The following is an 18,713-nucleotide window of genomic DNA, read 5'->3' as shown; positions in this document are numbered from 1 at the left end:
TAGACCCCCTGTTCTGACTAAGGGGTGACCGTAGGCAAGATTAGTCTCCTTTCCTCAGTGTTCTTACCTTTTCAAAGCCGTGCTTTCCGCATCAGCCTTGTTTCACAAATGAATATTATCTCCTCAGCATTAAAATGCGTTTTCTAGGTGGTATTCTCCTGGCTGTGGCTATCCTGCCCGTCACTGTGATTGCCAGCGCGTCCAGCGCATCCAGCGCGTCCAGCGCGGCGCAGTTGATGGCCAGTCTACCACCGTGTGCGGTAAGAAGGATTCATCTTTACGATCTTGAGCCCTGTTGTTACTTGAGGAGCTGACATTTAAAAGCTGCTGTGCATGAAATCTTCTTTATCTGAAGCCTCATGTGCACCTACCGATCAAAAATGTCTGTGTACGGACGTTAAATACACCGAGGCTCTAGAAAGTTGTGTCGTCGCTAGCTGCACCATTCGGCAATCCTTGAGTGAGTAATTAACTGGTCATTTTAAGACAAAGATGCTGATGTTTAAGCTACCAAAAATGTCACTACCATGGCATGCGACGCTCCCATACGAGATCGAACGAAAGTTGTTTCTTATGCTGGAGTCGCAGGTGGCATCATTGCTCTTGTTGCTTTTATACTTCGCATGGTTGCCCGTTTGAGATGCTGTGGTGGTACCTTTGGCTGGGATGACTGGACTATGGCTCTAACAATGGTGCGCCTTAACTCCACTACCATTAGTGTTTATATTTATGCGACATCTTGGCTTACTATCTCCAGGCGCTCGTCATCCCACTCTCGGCACTTTCAGCTGTTTGTAAGATTTTGGTTTATTCACTTGTCGTGATGATTTGTTTGCTAACCTTTCTAAAGTGGCAGACACTGGCCTTGGCAGGGATATGTGGACACTCCCTTTTGATAATATCACCCACATTCTTTACGTGAGTTTTCCAGGCTATATTTAAAGTCAGAGTTGTTCTGATCAAGTACAGCTTTATTTCTGGGATGAGTTGATCTATCTCAGCATATTACCCCTGACGAAAATCTCGATCTGTTGCTTTTATCTTCGCATTTTTCCTGAACGGCAATTCAGGAATGTGACCTATGTTGTCATTGGACTTAATGTCTGTTACTTGATTGCCTTTGTGTTGATTTCAGTATTTCAGTGCAGCCCACTACCTGGCGCATGGCTTCACTGGGACGGCGAAGGTGATTACAAGTGCAACCATATCAATGCACAGGGCTGGGCGGCGGCGGCAATCAACATGCTTTTCGATGTGATTGTCATGGTTCTGCCGCTGCGGCAACTCTGGAACCTTAACCTTTCCTTGCGAAAAAAGGTTTTTGTTATGTGCATGTTTAGCCTTGGTATCTTGTACGTGATTCTGAGCCCATCAATCTCTCATGCAAATGCTAAATCTCAATCCCAGCGTTACACTCGTCAGCATCCTTCGCCTCAACTCCCTCATTCATTTTGCCTCGACCGAGAACCTAACTTGTAAGTATCGGAATTTATCCTCCCAATTTTCAAACATATACTGATGAGGAACAGGGGATTATGTGGCTATCGGTTATTGGAGCACGATTGAATGCGATGTTGGTGTCATTTGTGCCTGTCTCCCCGCAATTCGCTCTTTACTGCGGCGTGTTTCTCCGAAGCTTTTCGGAGATACTGAACACACCAAGTCATACGGCATGAATTCTCATTCTCGAGGAAACGGTTCTCGGTTTGAAAATTCAATTCATGTTCAGAACAGTTTTCATGTCCAAAGCAAAAGTGACTCTCGAAACTTCTACCCACTGGATGATATGGAAAATTCCAGTCAAGCTAATCTACATCTAGATCGTCATGTCTGATTATTGGCGAGCATACTTTATGTTCTTTCGGACGAAAATGAGCATGTTTATGCTTCAATATTGCATCCCCTTTCTTTTAATCTCTTTCAACTTGTCTATATTCTCAAGTCCGCCATTTCAGTCAATATTGGTGGTAATCCCACTTATTGATATACCATTTCTTTTCTCAAACAAATCATGAAAGGACTCTCTGGGTCATGTCAAATCGGCAATGACAAAATACTATGAAAAATAAAAATTTTTGATTCCCTTTTACTTTGGAAAGAAAAAGAAATAAAACATCCCATATTTAGTGGTAGGTCTTCTAGAAAGGGAGGGGCCAGGCGAAAAGGATTAGTCGCACCCGCGTCCCCTGGCTCGGAAAGGTACTTTCTTGCCCCGACTGAATATAGTAACCCAATGGGCCTCAACGCACCGGAATACGGGTCCCGTCTCAGCCCACGGCTTAGGTATCCACCACTTTGCATGGCAAGGGCCTCTTGGCTGGGGATGAACGTGGTAAACAACCGGCCAAATGCCCCACCCTCCGTATCCACCTGTCTCAACTCAGAAAATCCTTCCAAAGCACAAGGGCCTCCATGGCACTAATATTCAACAGCTATACCTAAAGGAGGAGACCCGACTTTTCAACAACGTCCTTAAAAGGAGCTTGATCAACAACGTGGAAAGTATGTATAATATGGACAAGCTAGGCCCACTGTTAATTTAGTGGCGCCAGAACCTGAGTGATCAGCGTTAAACGGATGTCAAATGGCCTTAGTGTAGTCAAATCATCATGGCATGCTCGTGACAATGGGGATTTCTATCCCAATTGAAGCCCCCTAAATGACAATTGACATGACGGCCCGGAGTTTCGTCGCCTGTATTCCGTAACTTGTCGTCTATTCTCCCGACGCTTGCAAAACTGCTCCATAGGTCAGTGCGATAGAGCCGGGAATTTGAGCCCAGTTGGCCGGTTGTAGAGACACTAAGACTCTTTTGCAGTACCTTACGGAGCCATCCTCTCTCCTGGATCATTAGACATTGAGGAGATAATGTCAAGCATAATTAGAATGCCGATCAATACTGCAAATACCGAAGGATGTGGGAAAACCGTTGAAACCCCCGTGGGAGAAGTGTCACGGCTTTAAAATAAAGTAATATAAGCCTAATTCCCCTGCCATTTCCATTTTGCCTCTCACTGCGATTCATTCTTTACTTCATTTTCGTCATACCTTTTGCCATTTTCTTTTTTTCTTTCTTTGTTGCCGGCCATGCGTCTCTCTCTAGCCTTAGGGCTCTTATCAGCCCTGTCGGCTGTCCAGGCCTCGTATGTTCTTTGATGAGAAACTCAATTCGACTACCATTGTATCGGAAAGCAGGGCTAATACACAAGAATAGTACTCATAGGCCGAACCACCAATATCATGACAGCCAGAGACGATCAACAAACCAAACGGCGGGTGACGGAGCCACCTCTGAATATGACTATGTTGTCGTTGGATCGGGCCCGGGCGGCGGTCCTCTTGCAGCAAGATTAGCCATTGCCGGATTTAAGGTTCTTCTTCTGGATGCAGGGGATGATCAAGGAAACGCCACCAGGCAAATGGTCCCTGCTTTGCAGCTCCAGTCAACAGAATATGAACCGATGAGGTGGGACTACTTTGTCAATCACTATTCGAATTTGACACGCCAGGAGGAAGACTCCAAAATGACTTATAGAACTCCCTCCGGGGATCTTCATGTCGGTCCTAATCCGCCCACGGGATCAGACCCCCTGGGAATCTTGTACCCTCGAGCTGGCACTCTGGGCGGCTGCGCTGCTCATAATGCGATGATGTAAGTCTTGAAATTAATCTGATAGTAACGGTCACGACATACTTGATACTAATTGAGATTTTCTAGAACAATTTATCCGTATGAAAATGACTGGGAGCAACTGGCAACTCTCACCGGCAACGACTCTTGGTCTGCATCAAATATGCGACAATACTTCACAAGACTCGAGCGTAACCGATATCTCCCGAGCAGCCTGGTGGGACACGGATTTGACGGATGGCTCACAACAAGTCTTACTGATTTGCGACTTGTGATTGAAGATCAGAAACTTCTTTCTCTAATTCTCGCTGGCGCGACTGCTGCCGGTCAGTCCTTGCTGGGCAAGCTGATTACCACGGTTACTGGACTTGCCGGTGTCCTGCTTCGCGACCTGAACAACCCCTCCCCAACCCGTGACTATGACACAGGCCCTTATCAAGTTCCTCTGGCTGTTGACGTCCCTGAGTACAAGCGAACAGGCCCACGGGAATTTTTGATGACAACCGTCAATGCTGTTAATGATGATGGCTCCCGCAAATATCATCTTGACATTCAGTTAAATACATTGGTTACCAATGTCCGATTTGACACCGATGGGGCCAAGCCGCGAGCAGTCGGTGTCGATTATCTTCTTGGACAAAGTCTTTACCGTGCAGACCCTCGCGCCTCTCCGACTGGTTCCAATGGCAAGCCAGGTACCGTCATTGCCAAACGCGAAGTCATTCTCTCCGCTGGCTCTTTCAATACCCCACAGTTGTTGAAGCTGAGTGGTATTGGCCCACGGGCAGAATTATCGAAATTCGGCATCAAAACACTTGTGGACCTCCCCGGTGTTGGCTCCAACATGCAGGACAGATACGAGACTGGCGTCGTTGGAAAGTCGCCCACCGATTTTGTTCTTACTTCTAAGTGCACATTCATGTATACCATGCCGGACCCTTGTCTGGAACAGTGGGAAAACGACCCTCTATTCAAAGGAACATATACCACCAACGGGATTGCCATTGCCATCATCCGCAAATCTTCTGTCGCCGACGATGAACCTGATCTTTTGGTCTCGGGAGCTCCCGTGAACTTCCCGGGTTATTACCCAAACTACTCTTACGAAGGTCTGAAAGATGCTCAGCATTGGACCTGGATTACCCTTAAAGCTCGCAGCCGCAATAATGCCGGCACAGTCGAACTCAGATCGACTGATCCTCGTGACATGCCTATCATTAATTTCAACTCATTTGATACGGGCGTGACCGCTAATGACGCCGATGAAAAGGATGTACAAGCAGTCTACGAAGCCATGGAGTTTTCCCGCACAATCTTCGATGACTTAATTCCTCTCGATGGCGGATTCGATGAAGTCTGGCCCGGCCCTAATGTCACTTCTGAGGCTGATATGAAGGACTTTATCCGGCGAGAGGCCTGGGGGCATCATGCCTGCTGCACTGCTGCGATCGGAGAAGATGGAGACTCCCAGGCTGTGCTTGATTCCGATTTCCGTGTCCGAGGAGTTGATGGCCTGCGCGTTGTCGATGCCTCTGTCTTCCCCAAAATTCCGGGTTACTATGTTGCTCTCCCGATTTACATGATCAGTGAAAAGGCAGCCGAGGTGATCATCGCCGATGCTTCATAAGATTGCAATTTAGCTTTCTTTTCTTCAAGTTTATATTCTTGTCATAATATATTTTTTCTCCACATAATCTTTGCAAACTATACCTTCATGGACTAGGGCTCAATAGTAAAATGCTGCGCAAAACTTGAAATATTTTATAACGTCACACACCCTTCCAGGTGGAAGAGCTCCCCATGGAAAATTTGCACTAATCCGCTTATGGACCCCGACCGCCTGAGATTTCTGGAGCCAATCTCATCACGTCTTCCTTAAAATCTACGCCATCCTACCCTTTTGCTAGCCAAAGGAAGAAAAAAACACATACAGCAATATTCCTGAAATGGCTTCTCCAAACTCAAATGATGTTATTCAGCCCTTCGCCATTACGACGCCCAGGCTAATCATATTACCCACGCCGATTGCGGTGTCACTAAAACCTTACCGCCAACTTTATGCCGCACTACACGCAGATGCAAGCTTTTGTGAAATGGGATTTGGGACTCACTTTCCCGTAAGAAATTGGACCGATGATGAAACACGCGGCGTAATTGAGACGCGCGATATCGGTCGGTCTTGGCGGAGATATGCAATTGGCGACTTTGCGGTGGGCTTGCGTGAGACAGTTCAATCCGATCAAAACCCATCTCGAATTTCGATAATTGACAAAGAAAACTTCGATATTCTTGCTGGCTCAAATTTCGAGAACCTTGGTAGAATTGAGTGGGTTGGCTACGCCGGTATTCGCGACGCGTCAACCACATCCCTTCCGCCTCGAGAGGCAGGAGACCCGGCCCTCCCACCATGGCAGGAAATGGTGGAAATCCGGTATGGTGTTTCCCCCAAGTTTTGGGGAGGTGGACTAGCGAAAGAAGCCGCCGAGGCAATCATGCACTGGGCTATTGAAAAGAGGGGCGTGAAGAGATTCATTGCCGAAACAGAGCGAGACAACGAGCGCAGTGCCAAACTTTTGCAAAAGCTTGGGTTTGTGCACAGTGGGACGGACTATTGGAAAGAGCCGAGTGAGATCGAGTGGGAATTAATTGTAAAATAATTTCAGTTCACAAAAACCAATTCAACTCGAACTCCGCCGAGATAATGAAGGTCTCAGGACCCAAGTACATGGCCTCATTTATCGGGACGCCGAGGTGCCGAGCATGTATCGCCCAAAAGAATGTAAAGAAGCAAGGGATAGCAGGGTTAGCGAATCCGATCCCTTCCCTCCATCGGTCTAAGAGTGGATGAGTTGTTGTTGGCTGGAACTTTGATGTCAGTATGGAAAGGACGATGAAACCTACGAAGCAGATTAGTATGTGAATACCTCTTGCTTGAACCAGGCGGGCGAAATGAATAAAGAAGAGGAATAAGGAGGATTATTCAGGCTGCCATGGGAGGGCCTAAGAATCAGGCCAGGAAGTGTACAGCTGGACGCCTGAGAGAAATGTGAAACACCTCGTAAACGGCCCAACCATTATGGACTCGACTCAGACCTTGAATTTGAAATAGACAGTGATAGATCGACGATCTAGGATTATCCTCAAAATACCCACCAATCATATTGAATTTATTTACAGAGCTATCCAGTGATTCCGTAAGGCGACCGGCCAAGCTTTCGCAGTTTGTCTCAAGTCAGCTATCTTTCCTTGACAACTATTGGCTTGTTCATTTCGGCACCATGGAATTACAGGTGACAAGGTCTTCTTGGCTTTATGACCTCTAGCTGGGCCATTGCAAAGTAGTAGTAATCATGTGTTAGAGTCTCAGATGAGAATAGACATGTTCCAAGGTTTTGGGATATAAAAGGGACATGGATACGTGACCGAATAATTACTTCAATCCACCAACCTTTCAAAGACAATTTATATCCATATCTACGAAAGCAATCTCCACGAAACTCTCTAATATTCTGTCTCAGTCACCAAAAAAGCCCGAAATGAAGACCTCAAGCATCACTGCCACCTTTCTCGCTCTTAATGGCGCCGCCATTGCTGCTCCCTCCGAGTCCAACATTGAGCGCGACCTGAAGGCCTTCCAGCTCACTAAACTGACTGCAAGCCTTTACGACCAATCACTACCAGCGTATCGCATCGTCAATTTTGATTTGAATGATCCAAACAACAATGTGGACACATCTTGCTCTTCTGCCTGGTATGTTGGCAGCTTTAGTCTACCTGTTCCAAATTACTATCTTGCCCGCAGGGATGATTCTTTCCAACATAAACTCGGATACTAATGTTCCTGTAGGTCTGGCGGCATGTCTGGAGATTACAAGTTTAATTGCTCGAACCCTAACTACCAAGTCAACTTCCCGTCTCTTTACGACATTGAGGATATTAAGTTGAATGTCTCTGTTGTCAACTCCAAGGCATTCGCTCCCGGCGAGATCAACGGTGACAAGTGGAAATGCGAGAATACCGGAGCCGAATACCCGTCGAAGGTGTGCAAGTGGGCCGGAGTCTATGACCTTCCTATCGTTCTTGCTTAGATATCCAATTACTGACCTGTGAGCAAATTACGTGTTCTCAATCATTATTTATACGACTATTCTTTGGGCCTCTATTAGAATTTGCTTCTCACTAGACGTAAGTACCTATGAATTTCATGTCAATATTTTGCTCGCCGGTGGCCAACAATGCAAGATACCATGTCTCCATCATAGAATCTACATTCTTTATAATCGGTATTATTTGCGATGTAAGGATTTCCTTTTCTCAGCGCCACGATGATATTCAGTTATTTTCCCCCATTTTACTTCCTTAACAAGGCATTGATTGATTGGACTACTATCTTACATAGAGGGTTCCGTTTAGTTATGAACCAGTCAGAGGTAAAACGTGACTCAAAGTCTTTTTATTTATCGCATTTATCGCAACCCACCCCGGGAACTCGCGCAGGCAGCGGAAATGAGCTCCAATCTACCGCACTGGAATGATCTATGATATGAGAAAGCATGTGAGACCGTTCTTGAGGCATAAATCAAAAAGAATATGACTTTTCCTGGTTCCACGGGAAATTCAACAGATAAGAACCTTCTCGATGTTTCCGCTTGCTCGGGAGCAAAAGGCCCGGGGCTTTAAAGTCCCCGTTAGGAGATATTTCACAAAAATTCGGTTTGAAGGCTACATTCTCCAGGTTTCTATCACGAGCTCTCCAGACTCATACCCACATAGAATCAACGCTAAAATATAAATGCTGAATTGACCTCAGTTCACGGGTGGCAATATACTTCTCCAAGCATTGGGTCTTTCTATGCTGTGATATCGAAAATATTTACGTTACAGAGTATCCCAACTAGACCATGAAGTTTGCCACCTGGGTCACATTTCATCTTTTTCTGGTCACTCTCAATGCTTCTCCAATAGAAACAATCATAGAGCCAGAGGAAATTGCTAGTGGTCAAAAGATCTATCACGGGGTATGAGGGAAACCGTAACTGACATACAAATTTTGGTTATGTGGAAACAGCACGGTCTAACCACTCGGTCTATTTTCAGCATTGTTTGACTCGAACGCAGGCATGTTATTCTTTTAGTGGTGGACATTGGCAAGTTCAGCGGTGTTTGCCACCGCACTTTGTAAGATCGCTACTTAAGTGAGGAAAGAAGTTCAACCTACGCTGACTTTCAAAGTGTAAGCAAAATCAGCATGCATGTACGATGCCAAGCGGCTACTACGGAGCCAGCTGCTCGGATTAAAAATATAAACCATGCCAAATTGTGAGTTTGTCTGTGAAGACTATTTTCTGGCGCTTGGGCGTCACCGTCGCAAACAATATCCCGAATGCCATATGCTTCAGCGTGAATTTTGTCTTCAAATTCCCCTTAACGTCGGCAAATAATATTTCCAAAAAGCCCCATTCGCAGATAGACTTCCAAACACTGTGACAACTCACATAAGACGATGAATATAGTTCCCGGTGGAATTGGGTCAGGAAGTTTGAAGTATTCAATGAAAGTCTCCGCCATCCGTCGCATAATTGGGCTTTTTTATATTGCTGGTATTTGTGTCGCACTAGTAGCCTTGGAGTCAATCGTGGTCGCGGCCCCTGAGAACTTCCGAGTCCAAGGTTGACATTACCTCCGGCTGGGCGCCAGAAGAGCTCGTAATAATAACTAGTAGCTATTAATAACCAAATTGTTTTCGAACTTGCAAGGGCATGACGATAACAGCCTTAGGTAGTAGGGAACACAGAAAAACAAAAAGCGGATATTGTCGCTTTCTGGGTTGATGTGGTACAAATAGCTATTTATTGGATTTTTCTTTTCAATACCCAGGTCCAATATATTCCATTCTAAACGCTGCTTATTGTTGAATCTAGAAAATCAAATAGAGCGTTGGGATTTAGTAAGAGTATCTGAAGTGCGGGTTTTCCCGATCGGTGATATCCTCAAATCCATGCGTAAAGGTAATGTCGGGAACCACCTCCCCAGAGGCAATCTTAGCATCGCGCTTCCGATTCTGCATAGAGTACCAGACTCGCAATAGGCATAGGGTGATTATCATAACTCCAAAGCATCCTAGGAGAATAGAGAACGCAAGGTAATACCGCGGGGCATCTTTGTCACGGAAGACCTGTGGTCCAATTGAGTTTCCCCGCCGCCCAGAAGACAAAGTTCGAAGCAATGACGAAAGACTTCTTGGTCTGACCGGCCACATTTCGAGAAAGAAGGGCCAAAGAAAGGGAGGATACAGCAAAGAACGAGTAGAAGAGCCAGTATGCGATGAGCATGCCAACTCGTTTATCAGGTGAAAATGGAACCCCGATCAGAATGGACACACCAATAATCGACGGTATCACAGAGAATATCATGATGATGATCGTGTTTCCGAAGCGGCGATCAAGATATGCCGATGTAATCATGGCAATTGCGACAACAGCACCGACGACCATAGTCAGAAGCTGGCTCTCCCAGGTACTAAATCCGAACGAGTTGATGATAATATTGACGTAGGCTCCAATGCCCCCACTGGGCATGGCAGTGACCATTTGAATAACAGCGAAAGCATAAACTAAATATAGTTAGCACAGTTCTGTCAAAAGAGAAGTTTGGTAGATTACATACGCTGAGGGTCTTTAAGTGCATCCCAAACTTGTTCCTTTTCGGAAAATACGGTTCTGGAGACCGGTCTGATTCTGTCGTACTCGCTCAACCATCAATTGTTTATCCTCTTCCGACCAACATTTGGCGCGCATGGGGGAATCGGGCATCCAGAAAAAGACAAAAGTCGCCCAAATAACTGTAATAATTCCATAAGTCATAAAAAGACCCTCCCATGACTTCACTGGCGAGTTCGAGGGGACAAAGGAAAATGCAAAGGCTAAAAGACCACCAATGATGTTCTGGATTCCGTTCATCATGAACCTAAGATTATCAGCGATCGGGTACTTCAGATTTCCACTAGAATATTTCACATACCAGAGGTTAATGACGCTACCTTGCTCTTCACGCTTGTACCATGTGGAACTTAAAATCACAAATGTTGGCTGGCATGCTGCTTCAAAGGCACCCATGAAAGCACGCAAGATGATTAGGCCAGTGAAACTCCGCATGGCTGAGATCAACGCGATACATATACCCCACAAGAAAATATTCAAGGACAGCCATTTGGCAATTGGTACCCGCTGGATGATCCAGTTTTCCTAATTTCCATAAGTATTTGGCCATCGTATTCATATTGGCAGGCTTACCGGAAACTCGACACAGAGGATCGCCAGGTAGACGATGGTCGTCAACCATTGATACTGCTGACTGTCAGCCACTCGGTTGCAATAATTACCTTGGTCTAATTTTTGATGAACCAACCTGATTCCCCTGTAAATGTGCGTCTTCTTTGATTCCCATAATCGACGCAAAGGCGAGTGCCCCCTTATCGATCGTTTGGATCAGGTATGTAATCATCATCACCACTAAAATCCGCTTATCGATCATTTTCTTCAGGCGCTTATTTGTGGCTTCGTCAATCTCGATAGCTCCATCGGTGGCGTACTTGGCAACCTCCCTATCGACCAAGTTGTAGTTCGTGAGGTTCTTGTCGGGCGCTTCATCATGGATGCCGACACCCGCGGCATTTTCGATTTCCTGGTTATTTATTTTGTCCGGCATGGTAACAGGATGAACCAAAAATCTTCTCGTGGAGACTTCGTCAAAGGGGAGAGCGACAAGCCCCTATATTCCCCCAGAAAATATGCAGTTTGGCTTCCTGGGAATGCGGGGATGGATCGGCAATCTCCGTGGCTCGGGACTTCATCATTCCATCCCCCATGGGGATTCACCCCCACGCCCAGCGATATGTACCGGGTATAGCGTCGGTGTTTTGAGACCATATGGCCGGTTTAGCGAGTAGGAAATCAGGCAAGGGAAGGCTATTGGGCGACATCGGCAACACTAGAGGACCGCTGATTGATGGACCGGCAAACGATATGGCCGCGAGATCCCGGGGTTTGGATCCACTATGGGGTCTGCTCGGGCGAGCAAGAACCGAGAGACGCATCATCCCACGCCTAGCTCCTGCTAGCCGCAGCGGGAGGATTAGCTAGTCGGCCGCTCGGAATAATGGTGTTTGCGCGGGGATACGCGGGGTCCTGGTGAGCAGAAGCAGAATCACCAGCCATCATCACCAGCTGGTGCTTGTCGCTTGTTGACATCATAGTTATTATGTTTGAGGAACAGTTGGTCACTTTTGACAGCTCGTCTGAGCTTTTTGGCCTCGTTGGAGCGACAATAATCACAAGCTCCAATGATTTCAAGGGAGTCCACCATGCAGCTCGGGCGCTCGCTGAGGACTTCGGTCGAGTCACCAAGGGCGATGCCAATCCCTTTCAAGTCGTGGACGAGGGCCAGGCCGGCTTTCTGGAGCTGACAGGCTCAAACGCGATTATTATCGGCTCGATTGATTCATGTTGGATTCTCAAGGAGCTCGAACGGTCGGGAAGAATAAATAACGGTTCAATTCGTGGGAAATGGGAGTCCTTCACCACCGCAGTCGTCGAGAACCCCTTTCCTGGTTGTGAAAGGTCACTGGTGATTGCTGGAAGCGACAAGCGAGGTGCCATTTTTGGCGCATACACACTATCAAGCCAAATCGGGGTTTCCCCGTGAGTTATGAAGAAGAAATATCACACTTCACAATCCATCAACAATTGCTAACTGCGAATATCGATAAAGATGGTATTGGTGGGCAGATGTTCCCCCGAAGTTTCACCGCGAGATCTTCGCCCTTCCTATTCAAACCACCCACGGCGAGCCAAGCATTCAATACCGTGGCATATTTATCAATGATGAGGCTCCAGCGCTGACTGCATGGGTATTGGAAAAATTCGGAGAGTACAACTCGGATTTCTACAAGAATGTCTACGAGCTGCTGCTTCGGCTAAAGGCGAACTTCATGTGGCCCGCCATGTGGCCTGGGTACCCAAATCCAGGAGCAGTCTTCTTTCTCGATGATCCAAAAAATCAGCACCTTGCAGACGAATATGGCATATGTGTCTCAACTTCCCATCACGAGCCGATGCAGCGAGCTACAACAGAGTGGTTCGAAGAGGGTCATTCGGATGGGACGTGGAATTGGACAACTCACAGGGAGGAAATCATCGGGTTTTTTTCGCAAAGGTGTTACACGCGCAAAGGGTCTGGAATCATATTTCACAATGGGAATTCGAGGGGAATACGATAAGGGCATGGTTACAAAAGACCCTGGTGCCGTGGTCCGAGATGTGCTCGAACAGCAGCGAGCACTATTCAAGGAGGTACATGGCAGGGAAGATGCTGTTCCTCAGGTACTCGCTTTATACAAAGAAGTCCAAGACTTATATCAAGCGGGTGAATTCGTGGTCCCTGATGATGTGACACTCTTGTTCGCCGACGACAACTTTGGGACTCTACGCCGTCTTCCTTCTGGATCCGAGAAGTCAAGAGCTGGGGGTGCAGGTGTAAGTAATAATTTCTTGAGCCCCATGGACTTTGCTTACATTTAAAACAGATATATTATCATTTTGAGTACGTTGGTGCGCCTCGAAGCTATAAGTGGATTAATTCAAACTCACTGGTATGTTTATTTGAGGCACCGTGACCGTGTTGGGGAACCCCTTGGGCACTTACCACAAACTAGTAGTTAGCATTTGCTGACGACCTGTATAACAGGGGAAAATATATCATCAACTTAACCAGGCTCATCATCGCAATGCTCGAAAAATATGGGTGTTCAACATCGGCGACATAAAGCCGATCGAAGTGCCGCTGACATTCGCAATGTCGATGGCTTGGAACATCAACTCCGTGTGTCGCGAAAATATCCCTCAATTCTTAGACAATTTTGCTACAGATTGCTTCGATGGAGGTTTGAGCAAGGCCATTGTCCCTATTTGGCACGAGTACGATCGTCTTGTTCGCCTCCGCAAACACGAGCACATCGACCCAGAAACATTCTCTTTGCTTCACTATAATGAAGCTGACAACATTGTGGTACGATGGCAAGCGCTAGCTTTAGCCTCGGAGCGTCTTTACGAGACCGCTTCAGCAGAACAAAAGGCAGCAATTTGGGAGCTCGTGGTTCATCCTGTCAAATCCAGCTTCATATTCACCCAGCTTCGTGTTGTCCAAGCCCGTAACCAGCTTCACGCCCGCCAACGACGCAACACAGCCAACAAACTTTTGCGACAAGCCCTGGATCTTTTTGATGCAGATTTCAAGCTATCCCAAGAATTCCATTCCCTTCTGGATGGAAAATGGAATCATATGATGTGCCAAGCGCACATGGGTTACGGCGACACTTGGCACGCTCCATCTCAGGGATGCTATCTTCGGTTTAGCCTACGTCCAGCGTGGTCAAAATAGCAACATCATTGTTGGTCAGATGGGAGTAGCTGTGGAGGGGCACGAAGGTGTTCGACCTGGGCGAATCAACGAGGAAAGCGAACGTACGCACCCTAGCCGACGCGATCTTGTCCCGGGTCTAACTCTCTCCTCGATGAGCCGATATGGACCCACAAAAAGGTGGTTCGACATATTCACTCGGGGCACGAAAACAATTCACTGGAGCTGCTCAGTGCCGCACTCTTGGATTCATCTTTCACGGAGTGATGGAGATATTCACCCCAATGGGGACGATTCACGCATCACAATTGCAATTGATTGGGAGAAAGTACCGACCGAGTTTGATGAGGAGGTCCTGATCAGCGTTTCCTCTAAAGAAGGTGACTTTGAACATGTTCATCTTCCCATCTACGGTCGGCGGGTCCCAGAATGCTTCTCTGGCTTCGTCGAATCAGATGGCTGCATCTCCATTCCTGCTGCGGGGCTGGGAACCAAGGACCCATACCAGCATCACCCAGAGCTTGGCCGATCAAATGATGGAGCTGTCACAATTTGCAATTCAAATTCGATAAGCGGAAATATTCCATTCCTTGAATATCCTATTTATACCTTTTCGCATTCCACGCAAGTCACCATTACCCTTTATTTCAACTTGACTCTTGAGATCGACCCAGCACACCGAATGTCTTACGATATTGCCATCGACGATCAACAAACTACATCACATTATCTTCTCTCGGATTCCCGTGTACCAAATAAACTACCGGCTGAGGGCTGGCTAGACTCTGTCATGGATTGTGTCTGGCGAAGGAACCACAATATTCGTAATCTGGAGACTGGGGACCACGTCCTTCGCCTGCGGCTTAATCACCCAAACCTTCTTTTGGAGAAAGTCGTCCTGGATCTTGGGGGAGTCCGGGAAAGTTATTTAGGGCCACCGCCCAGTTTCCTAATTGAATTGCAGCATGAAAACCTCTAGGGTGCGAAACCCTTAGATTCAGAAGCATCTCAAGGGGCAGCTCGTGGAACCAGGCGGGGGTTTTTCAATCTCCAAAGTCGTACTTGATTAAGATTCAATGGATAAAACACCCACAGCATGCAAATAGCTATTCAATCAATTCGGTTTCGATACTAGGCCACACTAATCTCGACATCATGTCGCACTCGAATGAAACCTGGACCTAACAGCTCCTCCAAGTTCGCCCTTTCCTTGGGCTCGGATTCAATATGAGTGACGACAGTTGTCAGCCTGGCCTCGTCATCGTCCGGGCGGAAGCTCAGCTCTCCTTTCCCGTCGCAACTATCCAAATGGGTTAGGTGACTGCTTGTGTTGCTGCTATTGCTGCTTCGCTTCTGGAGCCTGTGGCTACTGCTCATCCGGCTATGAGACTGTGGCTTGCCGGCATGGAATCGTTGGCGCAAGCAAAGCAAACTTTCCATTTTCATCACCGATCGAACAAGCGGCTGCACGGCCGGGAGGCTGGCGCAGATTATACCAAGACAAGGCTCCACGTCAGACCAGACGTACACGTCGCTCATAGCCCAGGTAAGATCCGGTGAGTTGAGATACATGACAAAGTGCAGGCGCACCGCGCTGGCTACACAGACACTGTAGATATTAGCAGTTATCTCTCGACAAGGCTTGGCTCCAAACTTACAAGATACCCAGTAGAAGAACGCTGGATACCATTATCTTCTGGGTGACCCGCATCTTCAGTCGCCAGACGATTGGGAATGGGACGAGTAGGATCAGCACGTCGCTGGCTACATTGCCTGCTGCATTCCCGATATAGTAATTATGGAAGTTGTATCGAAACCTTCCAGCAGTAGGATCAACGGACTCGTTCCAGAAATAAGGGATCGGGTCTGGGCAAACGAGGAGTGCGATCATACTTCCAAGAAGCCAGAGTACCGAAAGAATGAGACATGTCCAGATCATCCAGTTCATTCCAAATATTCGTCGGTAAAACATCAAGATCGAGGTTTTGATAATGAAGAGTTCGAAAATATAAACGAATATCCAAGCAAATAAGAGCTACGTGGAACAGGTCAGTATAGGTATGAGTTGTTCGGAGGTATATCCTACTCTTTTCATTTCCACTATTTTTTGCATACTTGCCGCCCAGATGTGTTTTCCCATTCCCCATTTTGATGCAAGAACTGATGCAGCGAGAAGAGTCATTAGGGGAATCTGTTTTAGAGAGTTCAGTCAGCTAATCAGTTCATGGTCGGGAGAAAAAGGACTAACAAGAGCAACCGCAATCAACCAGTCATCCAGCTCAGGTCGAGGCCTGGGTCCCCTTAATCTGGCAATGAACCTCAGAGCTACACTGACCACCGCGAACACACAGAGAGCAATAACAACTGCATTATCTTTGGGAGCTCGGTCCTCGGATAGGTCCATGCCGACCGGCGGCGGGCCTAGGACATCCTCAACAGTTAGGTCTTTCATGCCAGGTCTGTATGGCCACTTCCCTTTCCGGGGTGTCAGAAAGATAGATTTTGGTTCGGGCAATCGATAATATATGGCCCAAGGCCGAAGGATCGTGCAAGCGACACAGAAAGTCTGCCTCAGTTCTTGGGCCCCGGGACGGCCGAAATCATCGCAATCCTACACCGTTTTAATCATAAAGCGATCCTGCAGCCCCATTTTCTGCAAGTAATCCATGGCACGGGGCGAAACAGTTACAGCCGTGTTGCTGGAGGTTGGGGGCCGGGGCGAAAAGGATACATTTTTCCTTTTTCATTGGCTACATCGACAGCACGGGGGCCATGAAGTTGACAAGATGAGGGGGCGTCATCGGGAAGGATTCAAGGAGTAAGCTATCGGACATCATGATTATATTCCAAATTTAGGCTCTCGCTGTTCCAGGTCGTTGTTTCCTTTGTCAGATTTCTGCTGGGCGGGTCGTTGTGGATTTCGGGGGCCCGGCCACATTCCTAGTACGGTTAGCTTTGGCTTTGCGATCTGCAGAGGATTATGTCACATAGTAGCAATTAATTTCTGTATATGACCTGTGAAGAAACATCATATTCCGCTAGGCTAGAAATGGAAAATGAATATTGAGAAGAATCACATCATGAAGGCTCGTCTTTTTGCCGCCATTTGAAACAGAAAGAAAGAACAGCAGAACAACGAGAAATCGATAAAATTGAGTTAATGGACAAGAATTTGATAAATCGCAAATTTATCAGGATCTGGTTCATTACTCACTCATACCTTCCTTTGGATCTTGTTCGGAATGCGAATCCCTTTCGCAGCGTGAATATAACTATCAAATGTTCCGATAGGCATATGGACCCGCTCGGATCACTCATGAACTGGTCGTACTATCAACCCAATAAATTAATTATGTCGGTGTTACGGAGGTGATCCCCATTGTTTCTGCACACGGATCAGTTAATGACGAGTACATACTATAACTTGAACCTTGGCAAATCCACACAGTTCTTTGGCTGCCAGTGGACGACCCACTGATGGGCCAGAGACCTTCAACATGACGCACGCTTGCACCGCCTCACTGTGTACATACCCTTCATTGATTACGAGGATAACTTTTCAGATAAAATCTCCGAATCCCAGTAGTATAGTACACTCTTGGTTTCTCGGGATTACTAGTATATATCCCCAATACCAGTGCCTCTCGATGGCAAGTTTAATACGCATGGCAGCATTCCATGAGTTGAACCTCACACTTATGCCAGTGAGCTTTTCAGGGCCTGGAGTCGATAGTTTCGGGCCCAAAAATGCCTCGAGGTTGAGATAGAACGAGAGGTTGAGCGTACGGTTTGAGTGGTTTGGCTTGCACTTGCTGGTCCTGACGAACCATGTCGAGGTGGCCTTAGAGTGAGCTGATCAATGTATGAATGCCCCCAAATTGAGTAATAAATGTGGTCTGAAGCTGGTCGAGAAACTCCATGAGAAAGGTGAGACGAGACAAGATCACACGGCAACTAGATATAGTTAGATGAATGCCTAATTAATGCCTGGGTGCTAAGGCAACAAATCCAGCCAAAAGATGACAGCTTGATGCCTGAGGTATTAATGCCGAGGTATCAACGCCTGTTAACACCCGTCGGATGAAAATATGAAAAAAAAAAAAAAAAAAAAAAAAAGATAATTTATACTCTGGTCCTTGTAATAGAGGACTATTTGTCAAGAATAAGTGCATTGAGTGCGCGATACTAAGTGTGGGGAAGAAATGAGCCTTGGAAAATGGGTGGTGAGGTCTCGCAGATACGAGTACGTAGGCTGCGAGGCTGCGGCCCGGAGAAAGAGCGCTAAACCCAAACAGGAACCTTGGAAGTAGAGTCTGTTCCGGGGTGTTACAGTCCTTCCAAGAACTTGAAAATGCCTAGGTATCCTTCAAGTTTTCAAGTTTGAGGATCTTATACTAGTACTAGTGCAGCTTATAAAGTCCCATCATGAAGTATTTGAATGCAAAAGATAAAAAAAAAAAATGACATCCATTTTTTCCAAGCCCTGCGTAGGTGCCCACAGGTGGAGATTGAATACCGGGGTATATATCCCTGAATGACTCGATAGTACAGAGCTGGACTCAACATCATGATATGGATTTTATGATTTTTACAGGGAGTATTGCCTAGTAAAAAGGCAAAGGCGATAAAATTAAAAGATTTTTCTGCGTACTAGTCATTGACCTCG

The 18,713-nt window shown here is 46.7% G+C and overlaps 7 protein-coding genes across 7 annotated transcripts; 5 read left to right on the top strand and 2 right to left on the bottom strand.

The window, feature by feature from the left end:
* Positions 1–134: 134 nt before the first annotated feature.
* On the top strand, positions 135–1,834 carry N7509_001257 (CFEM domain-containing protein; the record flags this gene model as incomplete). Its single annotated transcript, XM_056625894.1, has 8 exons — positions 135–260; positions 325–460; positions 508–692; positions 758–794; positions 851–918; positions 970–1,352; positions 1,408–1,475; positions 1,530–1,834. 8 exons carry the CDS (start codon positions 135–137, stop codon positions 1,832–1,834), a joined length of 1,308 nt encoding a protein of 435 aa, XP_056494476.1.
* Positions 1,835–3,087: 1,253 nt separating this feature from the next.
* Positions 3,088–5,258, top strand: N7509_001256 (GMC family oxidoreductase; the record flags this gene model as incomplete). The annotated part of the gene is made up of 3 exons (XM_056625893.1): positions 3,088–3,143; positions 3,215–3,652; positions 3,719–5,258. The coding sequence occupies 3 exons, from the start codon at positions 3,088–3,090 to the stop codon at positions 5,256–5,258; spliced, it is 2,034 nt and encodes a 677-aa protein (XP_056494475.1).
* Positions 5,259–5,577: 319 nt separating this feature from the next.
* N7509_001255 (GNAT family N-acetyltransferase) lies at positions 5,578–6,288 on the top strand (the record flags this gene model as incomplete). Its single annotated transcript, XM_056625892.1, has 1 exon — positions 5,578–6,288. One exon carries the CDS (start codon positions 5,578–5,580, stop codon positions 6,286–6,288), a length of 711 nt encoding a protein of 236 aa, XP_056494474.1.
* Positions 6,289–7,167: 879 nt separating this feature from the next.
* Positions 7,168–7,719, top strand: N7509_001254 (uncharacterized protein; the record flags this gene model as incomplete). Its single annotated transcript, XM_056625891.1, has 2 exons — positions 7,168–7,382; positions 7,479–7,719. The coding sequence occupies 2 exons, from the start codon at positions 7,168–7,170 to the stop codon at positions 7,717–7,719; spliced, it is 456 nt and encodes a 151-aa protein (XP_056494473.1).
* Positions 7,720–9,575: 1,856 nt separating this feature from the next.
* On the bottom strand, positions 9,576–11,338 carry N7509_001253 (uncharacterized protein; the record flags this gene model as incomplete). The annotated part of the gene is made up of 6 exons (XM_056625890.1): positions 9,576–9,806; positions 9,862–10,244; positions 10,347–10,597; positions 10,652–10,875; positions 10,924–10,977; positions 11,039–11,338. The coding sequence occupies 6 exons, from the start codon at positions 11,336–11,338 to the stop codon at positions 9,576–9,578; spliced, it is 1,443 nt and encodes a 480-aa protein (XP_056494472.1).
* Positions 11,339–11,890: 552 nt separating this feature from the next.
* Positions 11,891–15,026, top strand: N7509_001252 (glycoside hydrolase family 115 protein; the record flags this gene model as incomplete). Its single annotated transcript, XM_056625889.1, has 6 exons — positions 11,891–12,330; positions 12,401–12,777; positions 12,815–13,164; positions 13,215–13,280; positions 13,376–13,991; positions 14,044–15,026. 6 exons carry the CDS (start codon positions 11,891–11,893, stop codon positions 15,024–15,026), a joined length of 2,832 nt encoding a protein of 943 aa, XP_056494471.1.
* A 152-nt stretch (positions 15,027–15,178) lies between these two features.
* Positions 15,179–16,499, bottom strand: N7509_001251 (uncharacterized protein; the record flags this gene model as incomplete). The annotated part of the gene is made up of 4 exons (XM_056625888.1): positions 15,179–15,656; positions 15,706–16,082; positions 16,134–16,238; positions 16,296–16,499. 4 exons carry the CDS (start codon positions 16,497–16,499, stop codon positions 15,179–15,181), a joined length of 1,164 nt encoding a protein of 387 aa, XP_056494470.1.
* Between the last annotated feature and the right edge of the window lie 2,214 nt (positions 16,500–18,713).

The sequence above is a fragment of the Penicillium cosmopolitanum genome (assembly GCF_028827165.1).
Source record: "Penicillium cosmopolitanum strain IBT 29677 chromosome Unknown utg000003l:1.0-3747932.0:1.0-3751027.0, whole genome shotgun sequence".
Taxonomy (NCBI): domain Eukaryota; kingdom Fungi; phylum Ascomycota; class Eurotiomycetes; order Eurotiales; family Aspergillaceae; genus Penicillium; species Penicillium cosmopolitanum.
Note: the sequence above shows the minus strand (reverse complement) of the source record. Positions and strands in the feature narration are given on the sequence as shown.